This window comes from Leptopilina heterotoma, unplaced genomic scaffold (genome assembly GCF_015476425.1).
Source record: "Leptopilina heterotoma isolate Lh14 unplaced genomic scaffold, ASM1547642v1 Lhet_80, whole genome shotgun sequence".
Lineage (NCBI taxonomy): Eukaryota > Metazoa > Arthropoda > Insecta > Hymenoptera > Figitidae > Leptopilina > Leptopilina heterotoma.
Genome location: NW_025111181.1, coordinates 344754 through 370286, shown reverse-complemented (window position 1 = coordinate 370286; position 25533 = coordinate 344754). Strand labels below are relative to the sequence as shown.

The following is a 25533-nucleotide window of genomic DNA, read 5'->3' as shown; positions in this document are numbered from 1 at the left end:
GTAATTATTAGTTACTTTTAACTAATTCATATTTAGAGAGATAAAAATAAAAAACAAAAAGTGAAAATATTCGTGAAATCTCCTCATGTAATTACATAAATGCACCAAATTTCAGCTCTCTAGTTTCTAAAAATGTAATAGTTAAGAAAGTATCTAAACCATGTTTTTTGCAAAAAATTTTCAGTTTTATTCTTTAGAAAAAAAACTTCTATCTTGAATAAATGGAAAAAATTGTCTCACAAAATGAGTACAATAAAAAGTTAGAAACTTTTATTTCTTTTCTTTATTTTACATTGTGAGTGTGTGTATGTGTGTGTGTATTTTTACTTGAATTGTGCGTTTTAAGGGTCCTTAAATTAAAAATTTTAATTAAGTTGTTTCGTTCGCACAGGGCAAAAAAAAAAGGAAAAACGAAAAAGAAAACTTTAACTACAGAATAAAATGTCTTTTATGCGGCAATCGTAACTTTAAAGCTTTTATATTATTGTAATTTTCACGTGAATTTTCCTTTTTCTCCTCTCATATATGGGAGTAGAAGAAAAAAGTTTTATTACACTTTTTGTACATAATGTTCCGCCACACGGGTTTTTTCGTAAAATTTTTTATTATATTATATTATATATTTTTTTTGTCAGCACATTTTTCCTCAGACGAGATTTTAATTTACCCTTTAAGTGACATGGCAATGATATGACGTCCAAAATCTTTGCTAACCGTGCTTAAGGGAAATTATATATTTTTTAAAATAATTTATTATATTTATATATATGGGTCATTCTTTTGAAAGTGACATTTTTCATGTCTTGATTAATTTTATAAAATCTATTAAACATTTTCATAGTAAAAATTTAGCACTCTTTTAAAAAAATAATTCAAAAATAATAAAAACTAATTTTTTCATTCGGTAATTTTTTTATTGTAGATTTACAAAAACATATTTTCTACAAAATTACATTTTTTCTGTAATATAAAAAATATAGAATTTAAAAAAAACTAAAAGTATTTATTATATGCATGGATAAGCCAGGAATACCAAACTTTACCCCACTTGCCCCCACAACTAATATTTATTTTGCGAAAAATATTGAAATTTGATAATTTTCACTCGAAAGCAATTTGCTATTGAAAATAACATATTTCTAAACATATACATATAAATACACGTATGTAAAGGAGGAAACGACAATAATTCAGTGGTCAAAAGGGGCTTATGAAATCTACACCGGAAGATGATATTCAAATATGGGAAATGGACTTGAGCGGGGAAAATATTGTATATACCGCACATACAGCACAGGTGGTCGGGCAAAATTGGGTCAGTATTGATAAGCCTGAGCGCATAGTAGTAATGTGGCAAATTCACCACACACACACACACACATATACGCAATCAACACACCCCCATTGGCGGATATATTCAATGCTTTGATTTGACCTCCTTGAACTCGAACACAAATGCAACTGCATATATTCATTGTGAAACAGAATTGTTGCATACAATGGGATGTAAAGCGTCCCAATGGTTTCATCATAATCAATTTCCTCAATATGATAAGCCTCTTTTGCCTCACTGCTTATTTCGAGTACGTGCCTCTTCCCCCCCCCTCTCCAACCTTCCACCCAACGATTACAATTTAATGCCTTGATTTTCAAAAGTTCATTTCAATGAAATCATTTATTCTCAATTAGGTATTCATAATTTCTCCTTTTTAAGTAGAATAATAATAATGATAATAATAATAATAATAATAATAATAATAATAATAATAATAATAATAATAATAATAATAATCTATATATTAATAAAATCAAAATACTTTTCAGACTTTGTTTTTTCTGTGTTCAATGTATGAACACTGTTCATACACCCACAAAAATGTTTTCATTGATTTAAAGAAATCATTTTGCATTGACTTTTGTTTCTTCGATTGAAAATTAATATTTTTACTTTGATTTAAAAAAAATTTATTTGATTTCAAAAGGTTGTAAATTGAAATTGAAAAAAATTTGTTATCCCTGTGTAACAAATATTTTTTTTTTGAAACTTATACAACTTTAAAGTTTTAAGCCAAAATAAGTAGAATAAAAATTAAAGTTAAATAAACAGATAAGCATAGATAAATAAGTAAATAAATAGATAAAAAAGTAAAATAGATGAATAAATAAATATATTTTGCATTTGTGTGACTAAAGATTGACTTATACTACTGATAACAACTACTGTACACAATTACAGGACAAAAAATCTAATCCAAAAAATCCAGAATTAAAAATACAAGAAAAAAGTCCAAAGTATAAAAAATACAAAATAAAAATGTCCTAAGTCAAAAAAATCAAAAATAAATTAAAACATCCAAAATAAATAATGAAACGTGTGAAAAAGCCAAGTTTTTACTTTTTACGCTATAAAATTGGAATTTAAAATATTAATGTTAAAAAATAATGTTAATGATAAAATTCAATTATTTTCATAAATAAAAACATTCTCTTTACAAAAATTTAATTATTTTTTTCAATACAATTCCAATTAAATTACTCGATTAATTTAATTATTTTCAGAAATTTCAAAAAAAAACTCCAAAGTGAAACTATTTTTTTTTTACTTTTTTGGATTTTATTTACTTTGGATTTTTTGGGTTTAGACTTCTTGTCCGGACACCACTGGACACTAATTATTAAATAAAATAATTAAACAAAATAATAAATTCTTTTATACAGTTGTCTGACTGAAGATTGACTCATACTACTACTAAAAATTAACATTATTATAAATATAAGTTCATAGTTATTCTAAGGAACGCAACACTTTTGATAAGTTTTTTGTCTCAACCAATGAATAATATTAAGTGAAATATTACATTTCTTTCAACACAAAATCTGACTGACTAAAGATTGACTTACACTACTGATAAAAATTATAATATGAAAAAATATAGAAACTCATAAAAATAGATGTAAAAATAATTTAAAGTACTTTCAAACAGGTTGAAAATTATTTTCAAAGGGGGGAAATCTTCAAAAAAATTGAAATGAAAATTTTCATTTTTACAGAATTTCAAAATTAAATTTTCCAAAAAACCAATTTAATTTATTAAATAAATATTTAAATACCCATTTCTTATTTATTATCCGAAAGTGGTTTGAGAATGCAATTAATTCAAACAATAATAATAATAATAAAGTTCTCCTTAAAAATAAGTATTCAAACTTCAATTGCTTTCAATTAAATCTTCCATTTCAGTTATTTAAAAAATAGTTCAATTAAATCTATTCAAAAATTCAAGTAATTTCAATCAAAATTCGAATTAAAAACTAAAACCTTTTGAAATTTAGTTATTTCTAAAAAATATCCACTTCAACTATTAAAATATTGAATTATTTTTAAAAATTTTCAACTAAATTTCTTCTCTAAATGTTTTTAGTCATCCCGCATTAAAACATTAGCTAAAAATAATTAGAAAGGATAATAAAATAATTTTTTTTATCTAAACAACGTGTAATTTTTTTCATTTATGTATTTTTTTTGAGAAAAAATCGTAATACTCTTCTTTTCTCTTATTAGTTTTTTTCTCTCTCAATTTTCTTCAGGAAAACTCTCATGATTCTTGAAGTTGGTCGAGTAAATTTTATTCTGCGCGTTTATTTATTTGAAAAAGCAAAATCCCGTTGAAATAAAGACAAAAGGTGAACAAGTTCCCTTAGTCACTTAAATACCGTGCAGCTTTTTAGCTTGGGGAAAAAATGAAGAATCGTATATATATTGAAATAAAAGGACTGAAGGAAAAAATATATACGTATATATGAAGAAAATGTTAATAATACTTCATTTCTTTTTTTTTTCTTTTTTTTCTCATAAAGACGATTATAAATGCGTCATTATCAAGTAAAATTACACTTGAAAGTTTTAATTACAATGGACGAAATAAGATGGAAAGGCTTTTTCATATTTTCAATCTAATTTGATGTGTTATTTTGTAAAATAAGAAACAACAGTTTTATAAAAATTTCTTTTTAACTTTTTCTGTTTAGTACGTTTATTGATATAGTAATTTTTTCTAAATTTGTTTGTTTATTTATTTTTTTTTATTTAGTAATTTAGTTTATTTCTTTATGTGTTTTTTGTTGTTTCTTTATTGTTTCTTTATTAAAATTTTTTATTCAGTTTGTATGCTTATTTTAATCTTTTTAGTTATTTTGTTTTTTATTTAGTTTTTTTTATTATCAAAATTTTTCAAACTTGATTTTTTCACTTTCATTTACGTTTTTTGACCTCAGGAATGTAAAAACCATATTTTTATTTAAATTATTTGTTTCTCGAATTTTTTTATTTAGTTTTTTAATATATGTTTCTTTATTTAGTTTTTTAATATATGTTTCTTTATTTAGTTTTTTAATATGTTTCTTTATTTAGTTTTCTATATTTAAATTGTTTATTTATTTTTTTGTAAATTTTTTATTTAATTTCTTTCTTAATTAAATATTTTTAGTTAGTTTGTTTGGTAAGTTAGTTTTCCTATTTAGTTTACTTCTCTCTTTATTTAGTTTGTCAGTTTATTTAATTTTCTTATTTTTTTTTCACCAAAAATTTTCAAGTCCGACTTTTTACTTTTCTTTACATTTTCTGACCTAAGGAATTGAAGAATCACAGTTTTATATTTAATTTCTTTATTTATTTAGTTTTTTTATCACCAAATATTTCCAAGATCGATTTTTTACTTTTCTTTACATTTTCTGATCTAAGGAATTAAAAAATCACAGTATTCTATATTTAATTTATTTATTTAATTTTTTTTATTTAGTTTGTCTATTTATTTTAATTTATTAGTTACTTTGTCTTTTATTTATTTTTTTTATTACCAAAAATTCTTAAACTTGATTTTTTCACTTTTCTTTACACTTTTAATCAACGTTGGTGAAGTTCACAACGTTTATAATCAACGATTTCATAAGAAAAATATTTTTTTAAGCAAATTTTTATTCATTTTTGTATAGAAAATATTTTGGTTAGTATGTTGAATAATGATTTACAAAAGAAATATTTGTGAACAAAAAATTTTATTCTTTTTCGTAGGAAAATAATTTTTTTTTTTCAATCGTTGATCATAAACGTTGCGAACTTCACCGACGTTTTAATCACAGAATTTTAAATATTTCATGTTTATTTAGTTTTTATTTAATTTTTTTTATTAAATTTTTTATTTAGTTTTCTGTATTTAATTTTCTTTATTTACTTTGTTGTCAATTTATTGTTTTTTAATTTTCGTATTTCATTTGGTTGTTTATTCAGTTCATTTGGTTGTTTATTCAGTTCATTTAATTATTTATTCCATTGTTTATTCATTTTATTTAGTTTCTTTCTTTATTTGTTGGTTTATTTTTTTTTGAAATTCGTTTCTTAATTTTCTTTTTTTACTGTTCTTTTCTTTGTTTAGTTTCTTTATTTACTTTTCTTTAATTAAAAAATTTTAATTCTCGATCAATGATAAATTAATATCAAAAATCAATTTTTTAAAAAATTTTATTGTTTCTTTATTCAGTTTATTTATTTGTTTATTAATTTTTATTTAGTTTGTTTCTTTATTTTCTTTTTTTACTGTTCTTTTCTTTGTTTAGTTTCTTTATTTACTTACTTTTATTTAAAAAATTTATATTCTCGATCAATAATAAATTAATATCAAAAATCAAATTTTTAAAAATGTTAATTTGTTTCCTTATTCAATTTATTTATTTATTTGTTTCTTTGTTTATTAATTTTATTTAGTTTCTTTCTTCATTTTTTTAAAATTCGTTTCTTTATTTTCTTTTTTACTGTTCTTTTCTTTGTTTCGTTCTATTATTTACTTAATTTTATTTAAAAAATTTAAATTCTCGATTAAAGTTAATATAATATTAAAAATCGAATTTCCCTTCTTTTGTTATTTTAATTTCCTTTTTTTGTGAAATCGTAATTTCTAGCAGCTCTAATTTACCGTTTGTTTGTTCAACTGAAATTGGTATTGTATTTTAAGAGTTCATTGAGTTCATTTACGGCTTATAGTAACGGATTGCAATTAACTTCTGGATAATTTCTCTTGGAAAATGTAAATCAATATGCATAGTTATATTTAGATGAAAATGTAGAGGAATGAGAGACAGAGAGTGAGAGATGGGGGTAAATTTGGTTGAGCGATTTACTCATCTCTTGTGCAATGCAGGTTCATTCTATGAAAATGTTGAATCTGGACTGGTACGTCATAGTTGTAGCTTGCAGGCAACTGTCCGCGAAACACATGCAATATGGATTACGCTGCATTACGGTTGTTACGACCACTGTTCTGGCTAACGTTATAGCGGTCAACCGGAAACAAGTCCATAGTGGCAAACGTCGTGAGAACCTTTGCAGCAGCAGCTTACAAATGTTAAAACCTCCCTCTCTCTCCCCTTGCCCCTGCAAAATAATATATCTACCCTCATATTATGGTACCTACTTTACGTAAAATAACTTTTCAACGACATACATTATTTGCTTTGCACAAAATTTCCACTAATTGTTTCTATATATTAAAAATAATAATAAAATTATGTTATTGCTCAAAATTTAATTTAATTTTTCTATAGCTACTTTTTTACTACTTTTTTAGTTTGAAAGCTACTTTTTGATACTTTTTTTTAAAATTAATTATCGAGTGCGAAGTCTGCAATCAAATTTTTTTTTGAAGTAACTACATTTTGTCAGAAATAACCAAATTTTTATTTAAGCAAACAAATTTTGTTTAAAACAACAAAATTTTCTTTTGAAGAAACTGAATTTTGTTTGAAGCAACTAAATCTTCTTTGAAGTAATTAAATTTTGTTAGAAACAACCAAATTTTTATTGAAATAACTAAATTTGATTCAAAGCAACCAAATGTTGCTTGAAACAATCAAATAAAAAAACATCCAATTATTGGTTCTGCCGATCAACAAAAAAAAGAAAATTCTTAGCGAAAAAATAAAATAAATTTTTCAAAACTGGTATTTCTGTTGCAAAAAATAGACTATGAACGAGAGGAAAGAAATTTAATAAAAATATTTCAATTAATGAAAGTGAAAAGAAATGAAAAACGAGATTTCGTATATTATTCTTTTTTCTCATATTGTAAAAACTAAATCTTGTTCTGAATTTTTTTTTTTCGCCGTACTACGTATGCAGATTATCTTTCTGTGAAACGACCAAGTATCATCAAATAAGTTGAACTTTAATTGAATTGTCTAGCACACGACATAATCCCACTTCCAAAAGCTTAACTTAAATTATCATCCACTTTTCTCCGGACGCGCAGAGAGTCACACAAATTGTTTTGGTCTTTTCTTTTTTTCTCCCTCCCTTCCTCTCTCTCTCTCTCTATATATATACATATATATTTTTATGTCGAAAAAAATTCTTACTCAGTGGAATTTAAATCCATTTGTGTCAATTTAAATTCACTGAGTGAATTTGATTCGACTTTTTTTTCTTTTTGCTAAACTAGTCAAAAAAAAAAAATCCCAAACGGAATAATTTAAATACCAAGTATGCAATTCTTGATAGAGAATGCAATATTTTTTTTAGAAATATTGATTTTCAGTATATTAAAAATCAATTTTTATTCATTCAAACATGAAAATTTTAATAGCGAGAATTTGGAGAATTTTTTTTTTAAAAGAACGAAATTAATTTTCAATAGTTCGCCAATTGATGTAAACTTTCTTTCATTTTTAATAATAAATCAATTTTTATTTCGCCATCATTATGGTTAAAAACAAATTTTTTGTATCACATTCAATACCTATTATGAAGAAAAAAGCGAGTTTTTTTTAAACAAATAAATGAAAACTCTACAATTATATTAAAATAAAATTTTAATAAAATGACATAAAATATATATTAAAAATAAGAGTAAAAAATAATTATTGTTAAGTACAACCTTTTTTTCGTAAGTTACAATTTACACTATAAAAAATAGATGGTAAATAAAAAATTAACAAAATTTGGTAAATAAAAAATTATTAATAATGAGCAAAGTGGGGAAAAATACCATTAGATTGAACAAATTTTTGCAGTCACGTTCGCAATATTAAACCAAAACTAAGAACTTTTGGTTTAATATTGCGAACGTGACTGCAAAAATTTGTCCAATCTAATTGTATTTTTCCCACTTTGTTCATTATTATGTTTTACTTTTCTCTTTCATTAAAATTAAATTCGAATTTCGCGCAAATATTTTCTGTAAATTGACTTACAGATGGTAAAGCAACAGATTGGACCAATTAACCTCGAATTTAAATACTGAAACCGTATTATTCCGAAAGTTATGTTCACATAGTTTGCTTTCTCGTTTCAATAAATTTGAATTTCGCGCTCTTACAATTCGTAAAGTTTCCGTCCAGATGGCATGAAAACTCTCTCGTAAACAAGATTAAATCTAACGAAATTTAAACTATATTTATTAACATCCAATTTAAATATCCAATGAAACTTTATTATTGCGAAAAATTATTTTTACTTACTCAGGGCTCGAACCAGTGACAATTTTCAAATCCATTTGTTTACAATATTTAACTTTAGAAAATTTCAATTACTCTTTAATTCTTCAATTAAATATATATTAGAAAATAAAAACTTAAAATAATATAAAAAAAATTCATTTCAATTTTTTCAAAAAAATTAATTTTAAAATTCAATTATTTCTAAAAATTCAAGCTGTATTGCTTTTAATATTCAATTATTATCGAATTTTAACAAAAATTTATTTTGAAATCAATTTTTATTAAAAAAAGCAATTATTTAAAATTTTTAATATAAAAATAAATAATTTATTGATTAAATGTTTCTTAAAATTCAATTCCCATGAATTTCATCAATAAATTTTTAAATAATTCAATTCTTTCGACGAATTTTTATAAAAATTTTAAGAATTTAATTTTTAATTACATTTTTAAAGAAATTCGAAGAATATTATTACTTTTGAAAACAATTGAATTTCTGCAATAATTTGTAGCTTTTCTAAAATTAAAATTTTTTTTGTGTTTTTAACTGAAATTCTTCTGTAAATGCATTATTTTTAATAATTTTTGAAAAAGTTCTTTAAGAATTTTCAAATTCATTTGTTTGCAATTTAATTAAACAAAACTTTAATTATTTATAAATTCTTTAATTAAATAAATATTCAATAATAAATAATAAAAATAATAAATAATAAAATTCAATTATTTCTAAATATTCACCATCTAATGCTTTTAATATTCAATTATACCTAATCTAAAATTATAACTGAAATCCATTTTTATAACAATTTTTATTAGAAAATTCTACTGGAATTCAATTATTTAAATATAAACATAAATCATTTATTGAATAATAATTGAATGTTATTTAAAATTGAATTCTCATAAAGAATTTTATTAATAAATTTTTAAATAATTAAATTCATTAACAAATTTTAATAAAACTTCAAAGAATAATTACATATTTCGAGGAATTTGATTAAAATTGTATTAAAAATAATATAAATTTTGCGATGAGTTTTATTATTTGTGAAAATAATTGAATCCCTAAAAATAATTTTATTATTTACGAAAATAATTGAATTTCTATGAAATTTTGGTTATTTTATGAAAAAAATTAAAGGTTTGCGTATAGAATTTTATTAATTTTTTTTTAAATAATTGAATTCTTTTGGAAAATTATTGATAATAATTAAAATTTTGCCAAGAATTTTATTAAAATTTTTGAAAATATTTGAATTTCGGAGAAAAATTTAATTATTTCTAAAGATAATTGAAATTTTGACGAGAATTTAAAAAATTTTTTTAATAGAGTTGAATTTCTGCGAAGAATTTTATAACTTTTGAAAGTAATTGAATTCCTGTGAAATTTATATTATTTATAATTATTAATAATTATTTATATTATTATTTTTTAAATAAGTGAATTGTTTTGGAAAATTTTTGATATTAATTGAAATTTTGCCAAGAATTTTATTAAAATTTTTGAAAATATTTCAATTTCGGAGAAAAATTTTATTATTTCTAAAGATATTTGAAATTTTGACGAGAATTTAAAACATTTTTTTAACGGAATTGAATTTCTGAGAAGAATTTTATTACTTTTGAAAATAATTGAATTCCTGTGAAAGTTTTATTATTTTATGAAAATAATTAAAGGTTTGCGTAGAATTTTATTAATTTTTTTTTAAATAATTAAATTCTTTTGGAAAATTTTCGACAATAATTGAAATTTTGCCACGAATTTTATTGAAATTTTTTTAAATAATTGAATTTCGCAGAAAAATTTAATTATCTCTAAAGATAATTGAAATTTTGACGAGATTTTTAAAAAATTTTTGAACATAATTGAATTTTTGCGAAGAATTTTATTACTTTTGAAAATAATTGAATTTCTGCAATAATTTGTAATTTCTCTAAAATTTTCCAAATTATATCGTACAATTTACGAACTTTTCGTCTCTTCTCAATCAAATTACGGATTAAAAATTAATTAAATTAATTTAAAAAAAAAAACTGCCTTTTACAGACTTCAAACAATTTTACGGACCTTTACGGGATTTACGAACTTAATTCGAGCCCTGTTTACTCTCTAAATCTGAATTAGTTTAAAATTACTAATTATTAGTAAAATCGTGGCTGACTTTTTGCTTCATCAATTAGTCAAAAAGTAACTAATTCTTAGTAGAAAATTACTAATTAATAGTAAATAAATAAGGAAAAAGAAAATAGTCAAAATTTACTATTTTTACTAATCAGTTATTTTGACATTATAAAAATAAATTTAACTGACTTTTTCGGAATGTCTCAAATCGGTCTATTCACAGAATTTTCAAACTGATTTTGCGGCATAAGTTCCATTGGCATTGCAACCGAAGTCAAAGGTACTGTTGACGATACTGTAACAATACTTCCCGTTTTCATAGCGTTTGTCGATATTTCCATATTTCTCGATCTTGATTTACAAAAGCACAAAAGACTAGTCAAGAAATCAGTTCCAAATTTTAGCGGTCGCCGACAAAAGTAGACGACAATAATTAGACAAACAACTGTAATTCCTCCATAGGATCCATAGATGAGTACGGATTGTTTATCTTTAATATGCCGTTGTAATGCAAATGACTCCAATTGATATTCGAGATCTTCGAGTGTTCTCGAATTTGCCTCAAAACTAGACATATTCAATCCAATTTCAGGTAGACTATCGATTTCAATGTGGGATTTTGCTATAAGATGTCCGTAATTTGAAATCGCTTGGGACAATGCTGTTAGATTTAGATGTAATTGTGATTCGTAGATCATTTCCGATTGACCAGCTTGAAATGTTGTTGCTGGTATGGTAGCGTCTTTTGTTCTCATCGAACAGCCAGGTGCTAGTTTCATTATTCCGACTCCTTGGAGATTTATTTTTAAAGGCGAGGTGGAATGGCAGAATATTGTCACTAATTCAGAACGAGCGAAGGAGTAGATCCAACTGCCGAGGGTTTTTAAAGTTCTCCAGTAGGATTCTTGATTGGTTGTTAGTTGAATGTCACAGGATTTTAGAGCACTGATGGTTGGATTTAGTAGCAGTAGTACTTCACAAATGGGTCTTTCTCTAATATCGTAAATTGGTACTCCTTTCAAGCAGGCGTGATAAGTACTTGTTTTTCTACACGACTTCCAATCATCCTCCATCAGTAGCAGATAGGTTCGCTCCTCGTCATCGACAATTAGATAGTCGTACTCTGACTTAATGTATGCTCTTCCTGTGCCGTTGACAAGAACCTCCTGGACAATTGGAACTGGATGGATTCTAAATGCCTGGTACTTGTGGTTTTCCAAAAGTGGCACGTCAATGAGAACTTTCAGATTAAACTTCTCGCAGTGAATGCTAACGGTCGATATTTGAATTAGTTCGTCAATACTGACCCGTGGTCCCAAAAGTGGAAAACTAACATCCGTCAGATTGTCCTGAATGTCCCGAATAATGGGTCTCAATTGTTCGGAGGTCAGCAAACCCGGATGAAATTCTCCCTTTCGCGCCTCATGTACAGCTTTCAACATTGTCGAAGTCGTTCGAATATTGTGATCGAGACCCAATTTTAACGCTCCCAACAAGGACTCCATAACATCCCTCCTCTCCAATTCATCTCTAACATTAACCACACTTTTGTACTTTTCCAACAAATCCTCCAAATGTTTATGCAAATTCTGCAAATGTGTCCCATGCTCTTGAACCTTGAGATACAAAGTATCAAGTTGCGATCTAACAACATGCGTCTGCTTTCCCACGAGAAGCGAAAGATTATTGTTCGCCGCATTTAAATCCTCAATAGCAGCATCATAACGTTCGCCATCCTCATAATTTAACACACCAGCAATTGGTCCGGCAATTTTACCCAAAAATCCCAGCAGAGGAACATTTCTTCTCACGCGAAGTTGCGATGTCATTTTCTTCGGCATTCTCTTCTTGCTGATTGATAATTCCTCAATTTGATTTTGATATTCTTTTTGTAGTTCCTCTGCCATTTCCCATTTGTCCTCCCAATTGTAAAGGACCACTAAATCTTGGCACCATTTTTCCTTGGCTCTGCATTGCTCTTTTAATTTTTTTAATCGTGCTATTAAATCGTTGAAGTATTTACGCTGACGATCGATATCAAGGAAAACTGCTATTCTCCAAGTGCTCACGGATCTTCTCATTTCTCCAACGTATTCATAGTAGACACCACTGCTCGTCTTGAATGGTGTAATTTGGAAATATTCGTTGTATGTTGAATCGTCAGGTCTCTCCGAATTGTTTTGAGCTGATATATTACAGAATAAACAGAATAAGATCAGTGTAATCATTGTTCCGTTCATTATCAGTTGCTTCCACCTGGAAATTTTAAGTTTAGTGTCAATGAAAACCAATTTTGAATAACATCCAAATGGCAATCTTGCGGCAAACTTACTGCAAGGTACAAATTTTTCACTCATAGTACTCTCTACATTTGAATCAGTTAAAAATCATAGTTTTAACAACCAATCAGTGACTGACTTTTTGCTTCTGCTATCAGTTTAAAAATAACTGATTGTCAGTGGAAAAATGACTGCTTTTTAGTAAAAAAAAAAATAAATAACTGAAAAATTAGTTAAACTTGACTAATTGAATCAGTTAAAAAAATCTACTCAAACATCAACTATTTCTAACTGACAATCTGTTATTTTTACCTGACAATCAGTTACTTTTAACTAATTGGCAGTAGAAATATTACTATTTGAATTAGTGATAGACTTTTTGCTTCTAAATCAGTTATTTTTAACTGATTCAAATTTAAAGAGTAAGCTTTCCGTGTAAGTTTCCAACAATATTCCATATATTATAAAACTTTGGTAATTTTTTCGAATAGTACGACTTTTACTAACGAAGCTCCGAATTTGATAGGTTATATAATTATAAATTATTAATAACTAATTAAATAATAATTAATATAAATATAAATAAATAATAAACAAATAATAAATCAATCAATAATTAACTATAATAATCTTCGTATTCTGTATGCTTTTGTTTTTTTGTTTTTTTGTTTTTTTTTCTATAAAAAATATTGTTTGACAGATCAAAAAAATGCAGGTATTTTTTCATGATTGATAATAAAACAATATTTATATTTCTCAATAACAATATTGTTCAGAAACTCATTCTTTTCTTTTGGAAAAGAAACATTACATATTCTATTCTATTTTGTCAATAACAAATTTTAATTGAAAATGAAATTGAAACGTTTTAAATATTTAGAAAATAAAGGAAAAAATTTTACTCAAACAAAATGTTCTGTTACTGTTATTTACAAATTTCTTTAATTGTAAAATTATTCGAAAACATAATTGGAATTTTGACGAGAATTTTTTTTTAAATTTGAAAGATAATTGAATTTCTGCAATTATTTGTAATTTTTACAAAATTTGATTTTTTTTTTAAACAATAATTTTAGATCGAAAACATTTTCGTGGTAACGTCTGATCATTAGTAAAAAGCATCAAGAGTCATTAAATTATATTTCACTCAAAGTCATAAACAGATATTTCTAAAAAAACAGATTTTCCAAATTCCGAAAAATTAAAGTTTTATAAATTCAATAATTTGCAAAGCTATTAATTTATGTTCAAGAAAAAAATTGTATTAAAATCATTTATATTAAAAATTTTTAAATATAATTAATACTATATTAATAATTGTTATCCTTATTCAAATAATTTCCAATAATTTATGAACAACAAACATCTATTAAAATCAACTACCAATTAATAATTATTTATTTATAAATAAATAAATTTTTTAATTCAAATCTATTAATTTTATCTAATTATTGGTTGTTTTATTTATATTTTAAGTATTTCTTTTATTTTTTTATAAATATTAATATTTATATTTATAAATCAGTTATTAATTATGAAAAAAAATTGTTTACATATAATTATTACCAATTTGAATAAAATATAAACTAATTACTAATTAACTATTCTTGATTTATAAGCAAAAATATTGTAAATATGTTTTAATATTTTTAATAAATGTAAAATTAGCAATAAAAAGAGAATTGACCAATAAAAAAATGAAAAAGATTCTCCTGTTTATTAAGAATTTCTATTTTTTTTTTAATATAAATAATTTTGTTTATTTATTACCTTAATGCTTTTAAACTAATAAAAAACTGAAAGTCGAGGAGCGCACAACCGTTTATGTTTCACTACGAACGTAAACTTTCAAATAACTTTAAGTTTCAATTGAAACCTCAAGACGCTATACAATGCTTAATGGGAAAATAATACATTGAAACTTATCTCTAAATATCGCTCCTCCTTTTTTTCGCTCTCGATTCCATTAGATTATTAGAATTTTTCAATGTTTTCGATTTAAAAATACAATTTTCAACTATCGTTATTTTAATTTTTTAAAATTTGATTTATTTTTTTAATAACAATTTTCGTAATTTTTTTACACACTACTATTTATTTTTTACCGACAATCGGTTATTATACTCACTAATTTTCGTTGCGAAAATTAAACAAAAATATTATTTGCAATCTGTTATTTTTTTAATAATTAGTAGTTCGTTAATAATAATTATTTGTTATTTTTAATTGACAATCTATACTTTTTTTTAACAATAATCATTTATTTTTATTAACAATTAATTATTTTTTGCTTCATATTATTTATTTTTATTAAAAATAAGTCACTTTTCACAAACAATCAGTTATTTTTTTATAAACAATTAAAGTTTCTTTTTTGAACAATCATTCTTGAAAATTAGTCAATTTTTACTAATAAACTAATTATGTATAAGTATATAAAATAATAAATATCAAATATAAATAATATATCAGATTTTATATTTTGTTTATTTTGAAAATATTTTTTTTTCAAACGTTAATGAATTATTATTACCTAATTTAAATTCAGGCAAGTATAATTACTAAATAGAAATTCTTATTTACTATTCGAATTTTTAACAAAAATTCTGTAATAACTATAAAAAAAATATTATATAATGGAAAGAATTTCTTGAAACCAATCTGTTGATAACAGAAGAGAGTAATTTTGTATACTCTACGCATATAAGTTTAGAGCAATTAAATAAGAGTAAGTAGTGAGGATGCTTAATGAGGAAACAAATTAGTATAATGACACTCCTAAACACATTCCATCTGCTTGCCATTAAAACTAAGAGTTTTAATTTTTTAATTAATTTTTTTTTTATCTCATTAGAAATCTTCAAAGAGAGCAGAATAAAATTTCTGAAAGAAAATTCCCACAATTACAATTCAAAACATCGTAAACACAAAAACAGTTTTTTTCTCTCTGAGGAATTAGTAAAAATATTTACTAATTTAAATTAGTGACTGATTTTTTGCTTTTGAATAAATAAATTTTACTAATAAATAGTGATTTTCATTAGTTTTTTTAATACATTTTTATTTATTATATATTTTTAATATTTTTAAGTAAATAAAATTGGAAAATAAAATTATTTTTAAAATTTTTATTAAAATTCTTCGAAAGAAGAATAAATTATCAATTATTTTTAATAATTATTGCAAAAAGTTCCTTGAGAATTTTTTAAATCCATTTGTTTACAATTCAATTTTACGAAATTTTGATTATTCAGAAATCCTTCAATTAAATATTTAAAAAATAAAAACTTGAAATAATTTCAAAAAAAAAATTCAATTAAACTTTTTTAAAAAAATTAATTCTACAAAATTGTCAGTTAAAAACTTACAAGTATGAAGAATTAAAATTTTTAGATTTCAATTTGAAACCTTTTTAAAATACAATAATTTCTAAAAATTCATTCCCTAATACTTTTAATATTCAATTATTATCTAAAATTTTCACTGAAATTCATGTTTAAATAAATTTTTATTATAAAATTCTACGAGAATTAAAGTATTTGAATATAAAAATAAATAATTTTTTGAATAATTGAATGTTTCTCAAAATTGAATTCTCATAAAGAACTTTATCAACAGATTTTTAAATAATTGAATTTTTTCGATGAATTTTAATAAAATTTTCAAGAATAATTACATTTTTCGAGAAATTCGATTAAAATTGTATAAAAAATAATTTAAATTTTGCAACAAGTTTTATTATTTACAAAAATAATTAAATGTTTGCTTAGAATTTTATGAAAATTTTTTTTTAAATAATTGAATTCTTTTGACAAATTTTATTAAAATAGTAGATTTTGAAAATTATTGAATTGAGGAAAATTTTTGAAAATAATTGAATTTTGGAGAAGAATTTGATTTATTTTGAAGAGTTTTTTTTAACATAATTGAATTTCTGCGATGAATTTTATTACTTTTGAAAATAATTGAATTTCTGCAATCATTTGTAACTTCTCAAAAATTAAATTTTTTCTAGTAATTTAATAAAAATCCCTGACTTTTTCCTGAATTCTCTGATAGTAATTTCTACTAATTTTTACTAATAAATAGAAATTTATATTTTAATAATATTTAGTATTTTTGCTTAGTGCAATAAAATTACTATTAAAAGTACTTTGGACGAAAGGGCATTGTCCTGTTTACTACTTGAATAAATAAATAATTAAATTTCTACTAATTTATTAGTAAAATTTACTAATTAAAAGACCAAAAGTCAGTCACTAATTCAAATAGTAATATTTTTACTGATCATTTAGTTAAAGATAATTGATCGTCAGTAAAGCATAACCGATTATCAGTTAGAAATAACTGATGTTTCAGTAGATTTTTTATCTGATTTAATTAGTCAAAAATAACTAATTTTCCTGTTATTTTTTTACTGATAATCAATAATTTTTTTCACTGAAAATTAGTTATTTTTGACTGATTGTAGAAGCAAAAGGTGCGTCACTGATTTTCAGGTAAAACTATGATTTTTAACTGATTCAAATTAAGAGAATAGAAAAACTGTGAATGTCAGTGCTAAAATAATAAACAAAACAAAAAAATTGGAATCATCTCTGATCCCAATAAGAAAAATCATACACATGTCACATTGATGAACCACTTTTTTTCCTCCCTTTCTTTTTTTTCTCTCTCTTTCTTCTCTATTACGTCGCTGATAACAGCAAATTTTCTGACTCCTGACAGATACGTTTCTGTTGTCCGTCAAATGAGCAACAAATAACAGACTATTGTTATATCTGTTGAATGTGCAATAGTGTGCATTGCGCGCAAACGAGAGTTTGCCATTCACAATAGAATGGCGGTCCAGGACAGAACTTTTCAAGCCTGGAAAACAATGCCAAGAGACGGGGCGACAGCCGGTTTAATTAAACGCATCGTCAGCTCTGTATGGCAACACACTCTATGGTCTAGGGGCACACCCCTCTCTCTCTCTCTCTCCAGACTCAATCTGTGCATGTATATACATATACCATTACACATATATGTATATATATTGTCAACGTGAAACGTATTCGTGCACCACCGGTGCGAATTGAAAGGATGGTGCATCGCTGAGATAAGTAAAGCATCCGAAATCCGTGCGGGCCTCGTTATGGTTCGTGTAACGTTTCACGAGCCATGATTTAAGGTCGACCAAGTGTGTGATCTGCCTTGTTAACCATGTCAATACACTCGAAATTCCGCTCTCGAAATCTCTCGATTATATAAAATCTTATTAGGAATTTTTAATTATTATCTTTCTTGTTTGCTTTCTCTGCACGAAGAAAATTTATTTCTGAGATTTTACTGAATTTAGTTCGGTAGATAAAACTGTTATGAAACGACAAAAAAAAAACAGTAATTTTTCAAGAACTAGACTGTAAAAACAATTTCATTAAATAATAATGTGAAAAGCATATACCTTACGATATATGTATATGTATATTATCGCTTCAAGTGATAAATTAAAACTTCAACTGAGTCTTTAAAATTTCACATACTGTTCAGTAAAACGTAAGATAAGTGTTCGTTACATTTATATTTACTGAACAGTTCGGTGAAACGTATGATAAAGTGCTTGGTAAAATTGATCAGTTATAATTTACTGAATAGTTTGATAAAACTTGAAAAACAAAAATAAAAAATAATGTTAAGCAGTAGATATATATTAATACTGCCGTAAATCTCAATTTACCTACTTCAATCACTACCTAACCCCCTACAATTGTTTAAGAACAAATACTAATTGATACACCTACCTACAGTACATTCTAAACGCATACCCTAATTCATACATCGCACGCTTTACATTATTGCTTCAAAAACGCTATACTTATTTAAGTCTTCAACCTTTGGTAAAAAATCTAAAATTATTAAAAATTATCAAAAATTCGAAAAACAGAATTTCTTAAAATTCAACATTTTTTCATCTTTTTTATGGCATTTAGCTTCATTATTTTTGTGCTCTTCAAAAATGCTTTACTTATTTAAAAGTCTCCACCCTTTGGTAAAAAATCTAAAATTATCGAAAATTATCAAAAATTCAAAAAACAGAATTTCTTAAAATTCAACATTTTTTCTTCTTTTTTATGGCATTTAGCTTCATTATTTTTGTGCTCTTCAAAAATATTTTACCCAATTTTTTATCTCAACCCTTTGGTTAAAAATCTAAAATTATTAAAATTTGTCAAAAATTCGAAAAACCGAATTTCTCAAAATTCAACATATTTACTTCTTTTTTATGGCATTTAGCTTCATTATTTTTGTGCTCTTCAAAAATACTTTACCCAATTTTCTATCTCAACCCTTTGGTAAAAAATCTAAAATTATGGAAAATTAGCGGAAATTCAAAAAACCGAATTTCTTAAAATTCAACATTTTTTCTTCTTTTTTATGGCATTTAGCTTCACTATTTTTGTGCTCTTCAAAAATGCTTTACTTATTTAATAGTCTCCACCCTTTGGTAAAAAATCTAAAATTATTAAAATTTGTCAAAAATTCGAGAAACTTAATTTCTTAAAATTCAACATTTTTTCCTCTCTTTTAAGGCATTTAGCTTCATTATTTTTGGGCTTTTCAAAAAATTTTTACTTATTTAATAATCTTCACCCTTTGGCAAAAAATTGGAAATTATCCAAATTTATCAAAAATTTGAAAAACCGAATTTCTCAAAATTCAACATATTTTCTTTTTTTTATGGCATTTAGCTTCATTATTTTTGTGCTCTTCAAAAACACTTTACTTACTTAAAAGCCTTCATCCTTTAGTTTAAAATTTAAAATTATCTAAAATTATCAAAAATTCGAAAAACCGAATTTCTTAAAATTCAACATTTTTTCTTCTTTCTTATGGTATTTAGCTTAACTATTTTTGGGCTCTTCAAAAACACTTTACTTATTTAATAGTCTTCACCCTTTGGTAAAAAATTAAAAATTATTAAAAATTAAAAATTATTCGAAAAACCGAATTTTTTTAAAATTCAACATAGAAACAAACGATAATAAAAATGTTCTAAGTTTTGTTAGATTAAAAAAATTTTTTTTAGTCACAAAAATTCTAATTTTTGTACAAATGTTGAGAAACTTCCCTGGCTTTTAATAAAATTCTCTCACATTCCCTGACTTCCCTAACTTCCCTGACCGTTAGACACCCTGTAATTATATATATTTTTAGGTACTTACTTATTGTTAGTTATGAAATAAACTCGACTGGAAACATATGTTGATTAACTCACCTGAAACAAAAAGAAAAGAAAATACTTTATTTATAACTGGTAGAAATATTATTATTATTTTACTATCATAAACTAACTAAAATTGGAATTGCAGTTATAATTAAAATTTAAAACTAAATTACTTAAATTGTATTAACATTATTAGTTTTTTTTAATAAATAATTTTAAAATTAAAGAAATTCATAAATTAATAGAACATGTTTTTGAGTATCTAATACTTTTTAGAGTAAATCAAAATATTCTTTAGAGTCAAGGAAAAAGTCAAAATTTTGTCTGTCTATCAGGGAAAAACAAAATTAAATTTTTGTGTCCTCTCCAAATTTGAATTAGTAAAAAATTAGTCAGTGTCAGTGCTTTTACACTCAGCTAAAAATAACTCATTGTCAGTGAAGAATAATTACTGATTTTCAGTAAAAAAAAAAAAAATAACTGAAAAACTAGTTAAATTTCACTAATTGCATCAATTTAAAAAATCCACTGAAATATCAGTTATTTTTAACTAAATAATCAGTAGAAATAGAAATACTGCTATTTGAATCATTGACTGACTTTTTGCTTCAAAGTTAGCTATTTTTACCTGATTCAAATTTAGAAAGTATACGAAATCTAAAAGTATTTTCTAAAAATTAAAAATATATATTCTTATTTTAAGAATAGAATATACGAAATTTAAGTATAAAATATTCTAAAATAGGCATTATGTATAATTGCACATATAAACTTAATTTCAGAATAAATTTTCTGTCAATGAATTATTCACCAACAACGAACCAAATTTTACATCATCGGACTAAACATTTCTCTCAGTGTATTTCTTCCTTCAAAAATCTTGCCATATAGGAAACGTCTAACGGAAGCTTTCAATGACAAAACTTTCTCTTCAAAAAAAAAAAAAAAAGCAAAAAAAAAAACATTTTTTTTCTCCCCCTCTCTCTCTCTCTTTCTCTCTTTCTTCATCCCTTTTCTTCATCTTCGTCTTCTTTCTGCTTTTCTCTCTTTCTGTCAGTACCGCTGCGTACGTGACGGTGCATTTACATAACGCCGCTGCAAATTGTCAATGCGGCCAGCTTTGAAAATAAAATATGCACTGCTGTTCCCCGCAACCGGTATGGGAGTTCTGTACCGAGAGACTGGGACGTGATTTAAGGGGTTGTGCAGACGAATAAATTTCGCCAAGTCCAACGTCCCCGGGAAAAAGGTGGGAGTTTTGCACAACGCGCGAAAAAATATATGCCTCGTGCGCAATTTTTTTTTTTTTTTTGCGTGCAAAATAAAAAAAAAATATTCCACACCTCATGTTCTTTTTTGGGTCATTTTTGACATGAGCTTCTCTCTCTCTCTTGTCCTCGTTTTTGTACCTCTTCCTCTAGTTTCGTGGGTCGCTATTTTTATTTACAGTGAGTCCAGCTACGAAACGGTATATTTACCCTCGGTCAGTGAACATGAATAAAAGCAGTAGAAAATTCTGTTGGTTATATGTAACACTATATATGTGTATATCTATATATATATAACACACACACATATATATATATATATATATATATATATATATATATATATATATATATATATATATATATATACCAAGTGGGCTATATATATAAAATATATAAAAACATATATTTATATGTATATTTTTTTCGTTTGCAACTTTCCGTATATGTTGTTGGGGTTGTCTGTCAATGGATGCGTGAAAGCGATGAGAAAAGCCCGTGGTAAACGCGAAATCAAATGAAAACCCTTCAAAAATGGAGATTTTCGATTTTACAAGCTTTGTTTATTTGTGCTTTCATTGTTTATTAATTACGGGAAAATTGTTTCGGTAAAATAATTCCCGAATAACTGGAGCGTGTTTTGTAATTTTCGCGAGAGAATGAAATTTCGTATTTTCATGACGTGTGTGTATATTACTTACTCTCTAAGGGAGTTAAAAAACTATTATAAAAATTATTATCCTTTTCTTTTTTTTTTTTTTTTTTTTGAAAAATAAAGAAATGTTTAGAAATAATTACAGAGAAAAATAAATAATGGGATTAAAATTGTTTACAAGTGTTCTAATTTCTTTTTGTATATAACTTAAAATTCACTTTAAACTGAATTTATGAAACAGGAAAAATATTAGTTTTTTTTGAAATTACTATTTGAAATTAAAAGTAAAGAATGATCTTTATTGCATTGATAATTAAAAAATGTAAGGAGAAGAATAATAATAAATCATTATCAATTCAATTATTATTATTTTCAAGAATTTTTAACTAAAATTTATCTTTAAATCGATTATTTTTGATAACTTTTGAAAAAGTTCTTTATTGACAATTTTCAAATACATTTATTTAAAATATTCAATTTTACGAAATTTCAATTATTCGTGAATTCTTCAATCAAATACCTATATATTAGAAAATGAAAACTTGAAATAATTTCAAAAAAAAAAATCAGTAATTAAAATTTTTCAAAAAAAATTAATTTCAAAATTTAATTAAGTTCTAAAAATTCACGCTATATTGCTTTTAATATTCAATTACTTTTTAAAATGTTAACTGAAATTCATTTTTAAATCGAATTAAATAAATTTTTATCAGAAAATTCTCCGAGAATTCAATTATTTAAATACGAAAATAAAATAATATATTGAATGATTGAATGTTTCTTAAAATTCAATTCCCATAAAAAATTATATCAAGAAAAATTTTTAAATAAATTATTGAATTCTTTCGACGAATTTTAATAAAATTTTAAATAATACTTACATTTTTCGAGAAATTCTATTAAAATTGTATTAAAAATAATTGAAATTCTGCGATGAGTTTTATTATTTGTGAATAATTATTAAATTCCTAAGAAGATTTTTATTACTTTTTAAACAATATTTAATATTTGCGTAGAATATTATTAATTCTGGAAATAATTAAATTTCTGCAATTTCAATTATTTAAAAAAAATTTAATAAACATTCGTTGCAAGAATTCAATTATTTTTCTAAATAATAAAATTCTTCACAGGATTTCAATTATTTTTAATACAATTTTAGGTAAATTCTTCGAAAAATGTAATTATTTTAAAAATTTTTATTAAAATTCTTCAAAGGAATCAATTATCAATTATTTTTATTAAAAATTTTTTAATAATTATTGCAAAAAGTTCCTTGAGAATTTTCAAATCCATTTGTTTACAATTCAATTTTACGAAATTTTGATTATTCGGAAATCCTTAAATTAAATATTTAAAAAATAAAAACTAGAAATAATTTCAGAAAAAAATTCAATTAAACTTTTTTCAAAAAATTAATTCTACACAATTGTCAGTTAAAAGTATGAAAAATTTAAATTTTGAAAGATTTCAATTAGAAACCTTTTAAAAATGCAATTATTTCTTAAAATTCATGCTGTAATGCTTTTAATTATTACATTTTTCGAGAAATTCGATTAAAATTGTATTAAAAATAATTAAAATTCTGCAATAAGTATTATTATTCATGAAAATAATTGAATTCCTAAAAAGAATTTTATTATTTACGAAAATAATTGAATCTCTGTAAAAATTTTATTATTTATGAAAATAACTAAATGATTGCAAAGAAATTTATAAAAAATTTGTAAATAATTGAATTCTTATAGACTTTTTATTATTTTATGAAAATAATTAAAGGTTTTCGTAGAATTTTATTAAAATATTTTTTAACTAATTTAATTCTTTTGGAAAATTTTATTAAAATAGTAGATATTAAAAATCATTGAATTGAGGACAATTTTTGAAAATAATTGAAATTTTGCAAAGAATTTTATTAAAATTTTTTAAAATAATTGAATTTTTGAGAAGAATTTAATTATATCTAAAGTAATTTCTCTAAAAGACAAATTATGTCGTACGATTTACGAACTTTTTGTCTTTTTTCAATCTAATTACAGACTTTAAGGACTTTTTTTCAAAAAACGGATCTAATTCGAGCCCTTTATTAGAAGTAAAATTGTTGGGAGTTTATAATTCACTCTAAAAGGAGTTATTATTTTTATTTTAATTAGGAAATTTAATTAATATACACTGTAAAAGTCACTATTTATTATAGTAAAATTTACTAATTCAAAAGCAAAAAGTCAGTCGTTATTTCAAAGTAGTAAACATTTTTACTAATTTTAATTTAAAGGGAAATAAAAAAAAATAGAATGAAAAATACTAAAATTGTTATTATTATATATTTTTATATATAATAATATATTATATTTTATTACATTTTTTTATTACATATTATTGTATATATTTTTTTATTTACAAAAATTTGTTCATTTTAGCAGAAAACTTGAGGGTTTGTTTATGTTTGTTGAGAGAGAGAATATACACAGAAGCAAAGTCTTGTAGTCTAAACAGAAACATCCTCTCACCTTCCATCTCGTGAAATGAAGTAGTAAAGGTCCATGATGGTCAGACGAAGTAAGCGCCGCAGTTTCAGCGATTTGCTCGCGGAAATGTGCTGATAAGAAATTTCTCGACAAAAATACGAGTGTTGATAAGACAACTGCTCAGACGTATACTTTAAGGTTGAGAATGTTACTAAAATTCCTCTAAGTATACAATAACTATCCTTGCACTATATATATGTACCTATGTGCAATGAACTCTCTTCCTTATATTGTCCTCGTAAATTTTATTTATTTATTTTTTTTTTTTTGCACGGAAATTAATTTTTTTCTTTTTCTAGAAAAAATCTACCACTGTAATTTACAAAATTTCACGAGATAGTTTATGATTGTTAAGAAAAACTTTCCTGTTAGTAGTAAATGAATTTTTATTTTAATTAAAATTGTTTGCTTTTAAGTTTTTTGTGAATTTTAATTAGTGTTTTAAAAAGTGATTAATTTGATTTCAATTTTTTTAAATAATTTCAATTTAATTTTGGTTACAAAAACAAAAATTATCTCGAAATGAAGAAAATTGCCTGATTTATTGTTGTTTCTCAAAATCTAGAGGGAGTGGTGGATACTCGAATAGTTTACTTTATTGGAACCAAAAAGATAAAAAAAAATTCTACTGTTTGCGGATATTGAAAAATTTAAAGACAAGTCTCTAAAAATCGATATATGTATATATTGCACACTGGATACAATTCGCTATAATTTACAACCTTTAGCCGAAAAATTCGAATGGAAAATTCACGTGAATCGGGTCAGTCGTTCTTTAGGTCACACGACATGGCTTTGGCTCGATTCAAATTCAAATGAAGAAGAAAGAAGGAAAAAAAAAGACAAACTGCTGAGCCAGCAAAATATTCACCGTGCTCTACAATTGCTGTTTTAAACATTTTTTTTTCTTCTCTTTTTTCACTCTCTAGTTAAATTCTTTTTTTTTATTCAAATTTTTTTTCTACCTTGAGTGAATTGGATTTGTGT

The 25533-nt window shown here is 24.1% G+C and overlaps 2 protein-coding genes across 6 annotated transcripts in view; both read right to left on the bottom strand.

Annotated features, from left to right (window-relative positions):
- The window catches only part of LOC122511094 (hemicentin-1), a 231147-nt gene that overhangs the window by 145280 nt on the left and 60334 nt on the right, over positions 1-25533 (bottom strand). Inside the window, exon 3 of one of the 5 annotated variants that reach the window (XM_043626150.1) lies at positions 20094-20146. The exons of the other annotated variants lie outside the window; for them this stretch is intronic. The gene's annotated coding sequence lies outside the window, so the exon portion shown is untranslated. The remainder of the gene's footprint in view (positions 1-20093; positions 20147-25533) is intronic. 5 annotated transcript variants of the gene reach the window in all.
- LOC122511095 lies at positions 10469-14789 on the bottom strand. The gene is made up of 2 exons (XM_043626152.1): positions 14659-14789; positions 10469-12865 (listed from the first exon to the last, which is right to left on the bottom strand). Exon 2 carries the CDS (start codon positions 12847-12849, stop codon positions 10813-10815), a length of 2037 nt encoding a protein of 678 aa, XP_043482087.1. The 5' UTR covers positions 12850-12865; positions 14659-14789; the 3' UTR covers positions 10469-10812.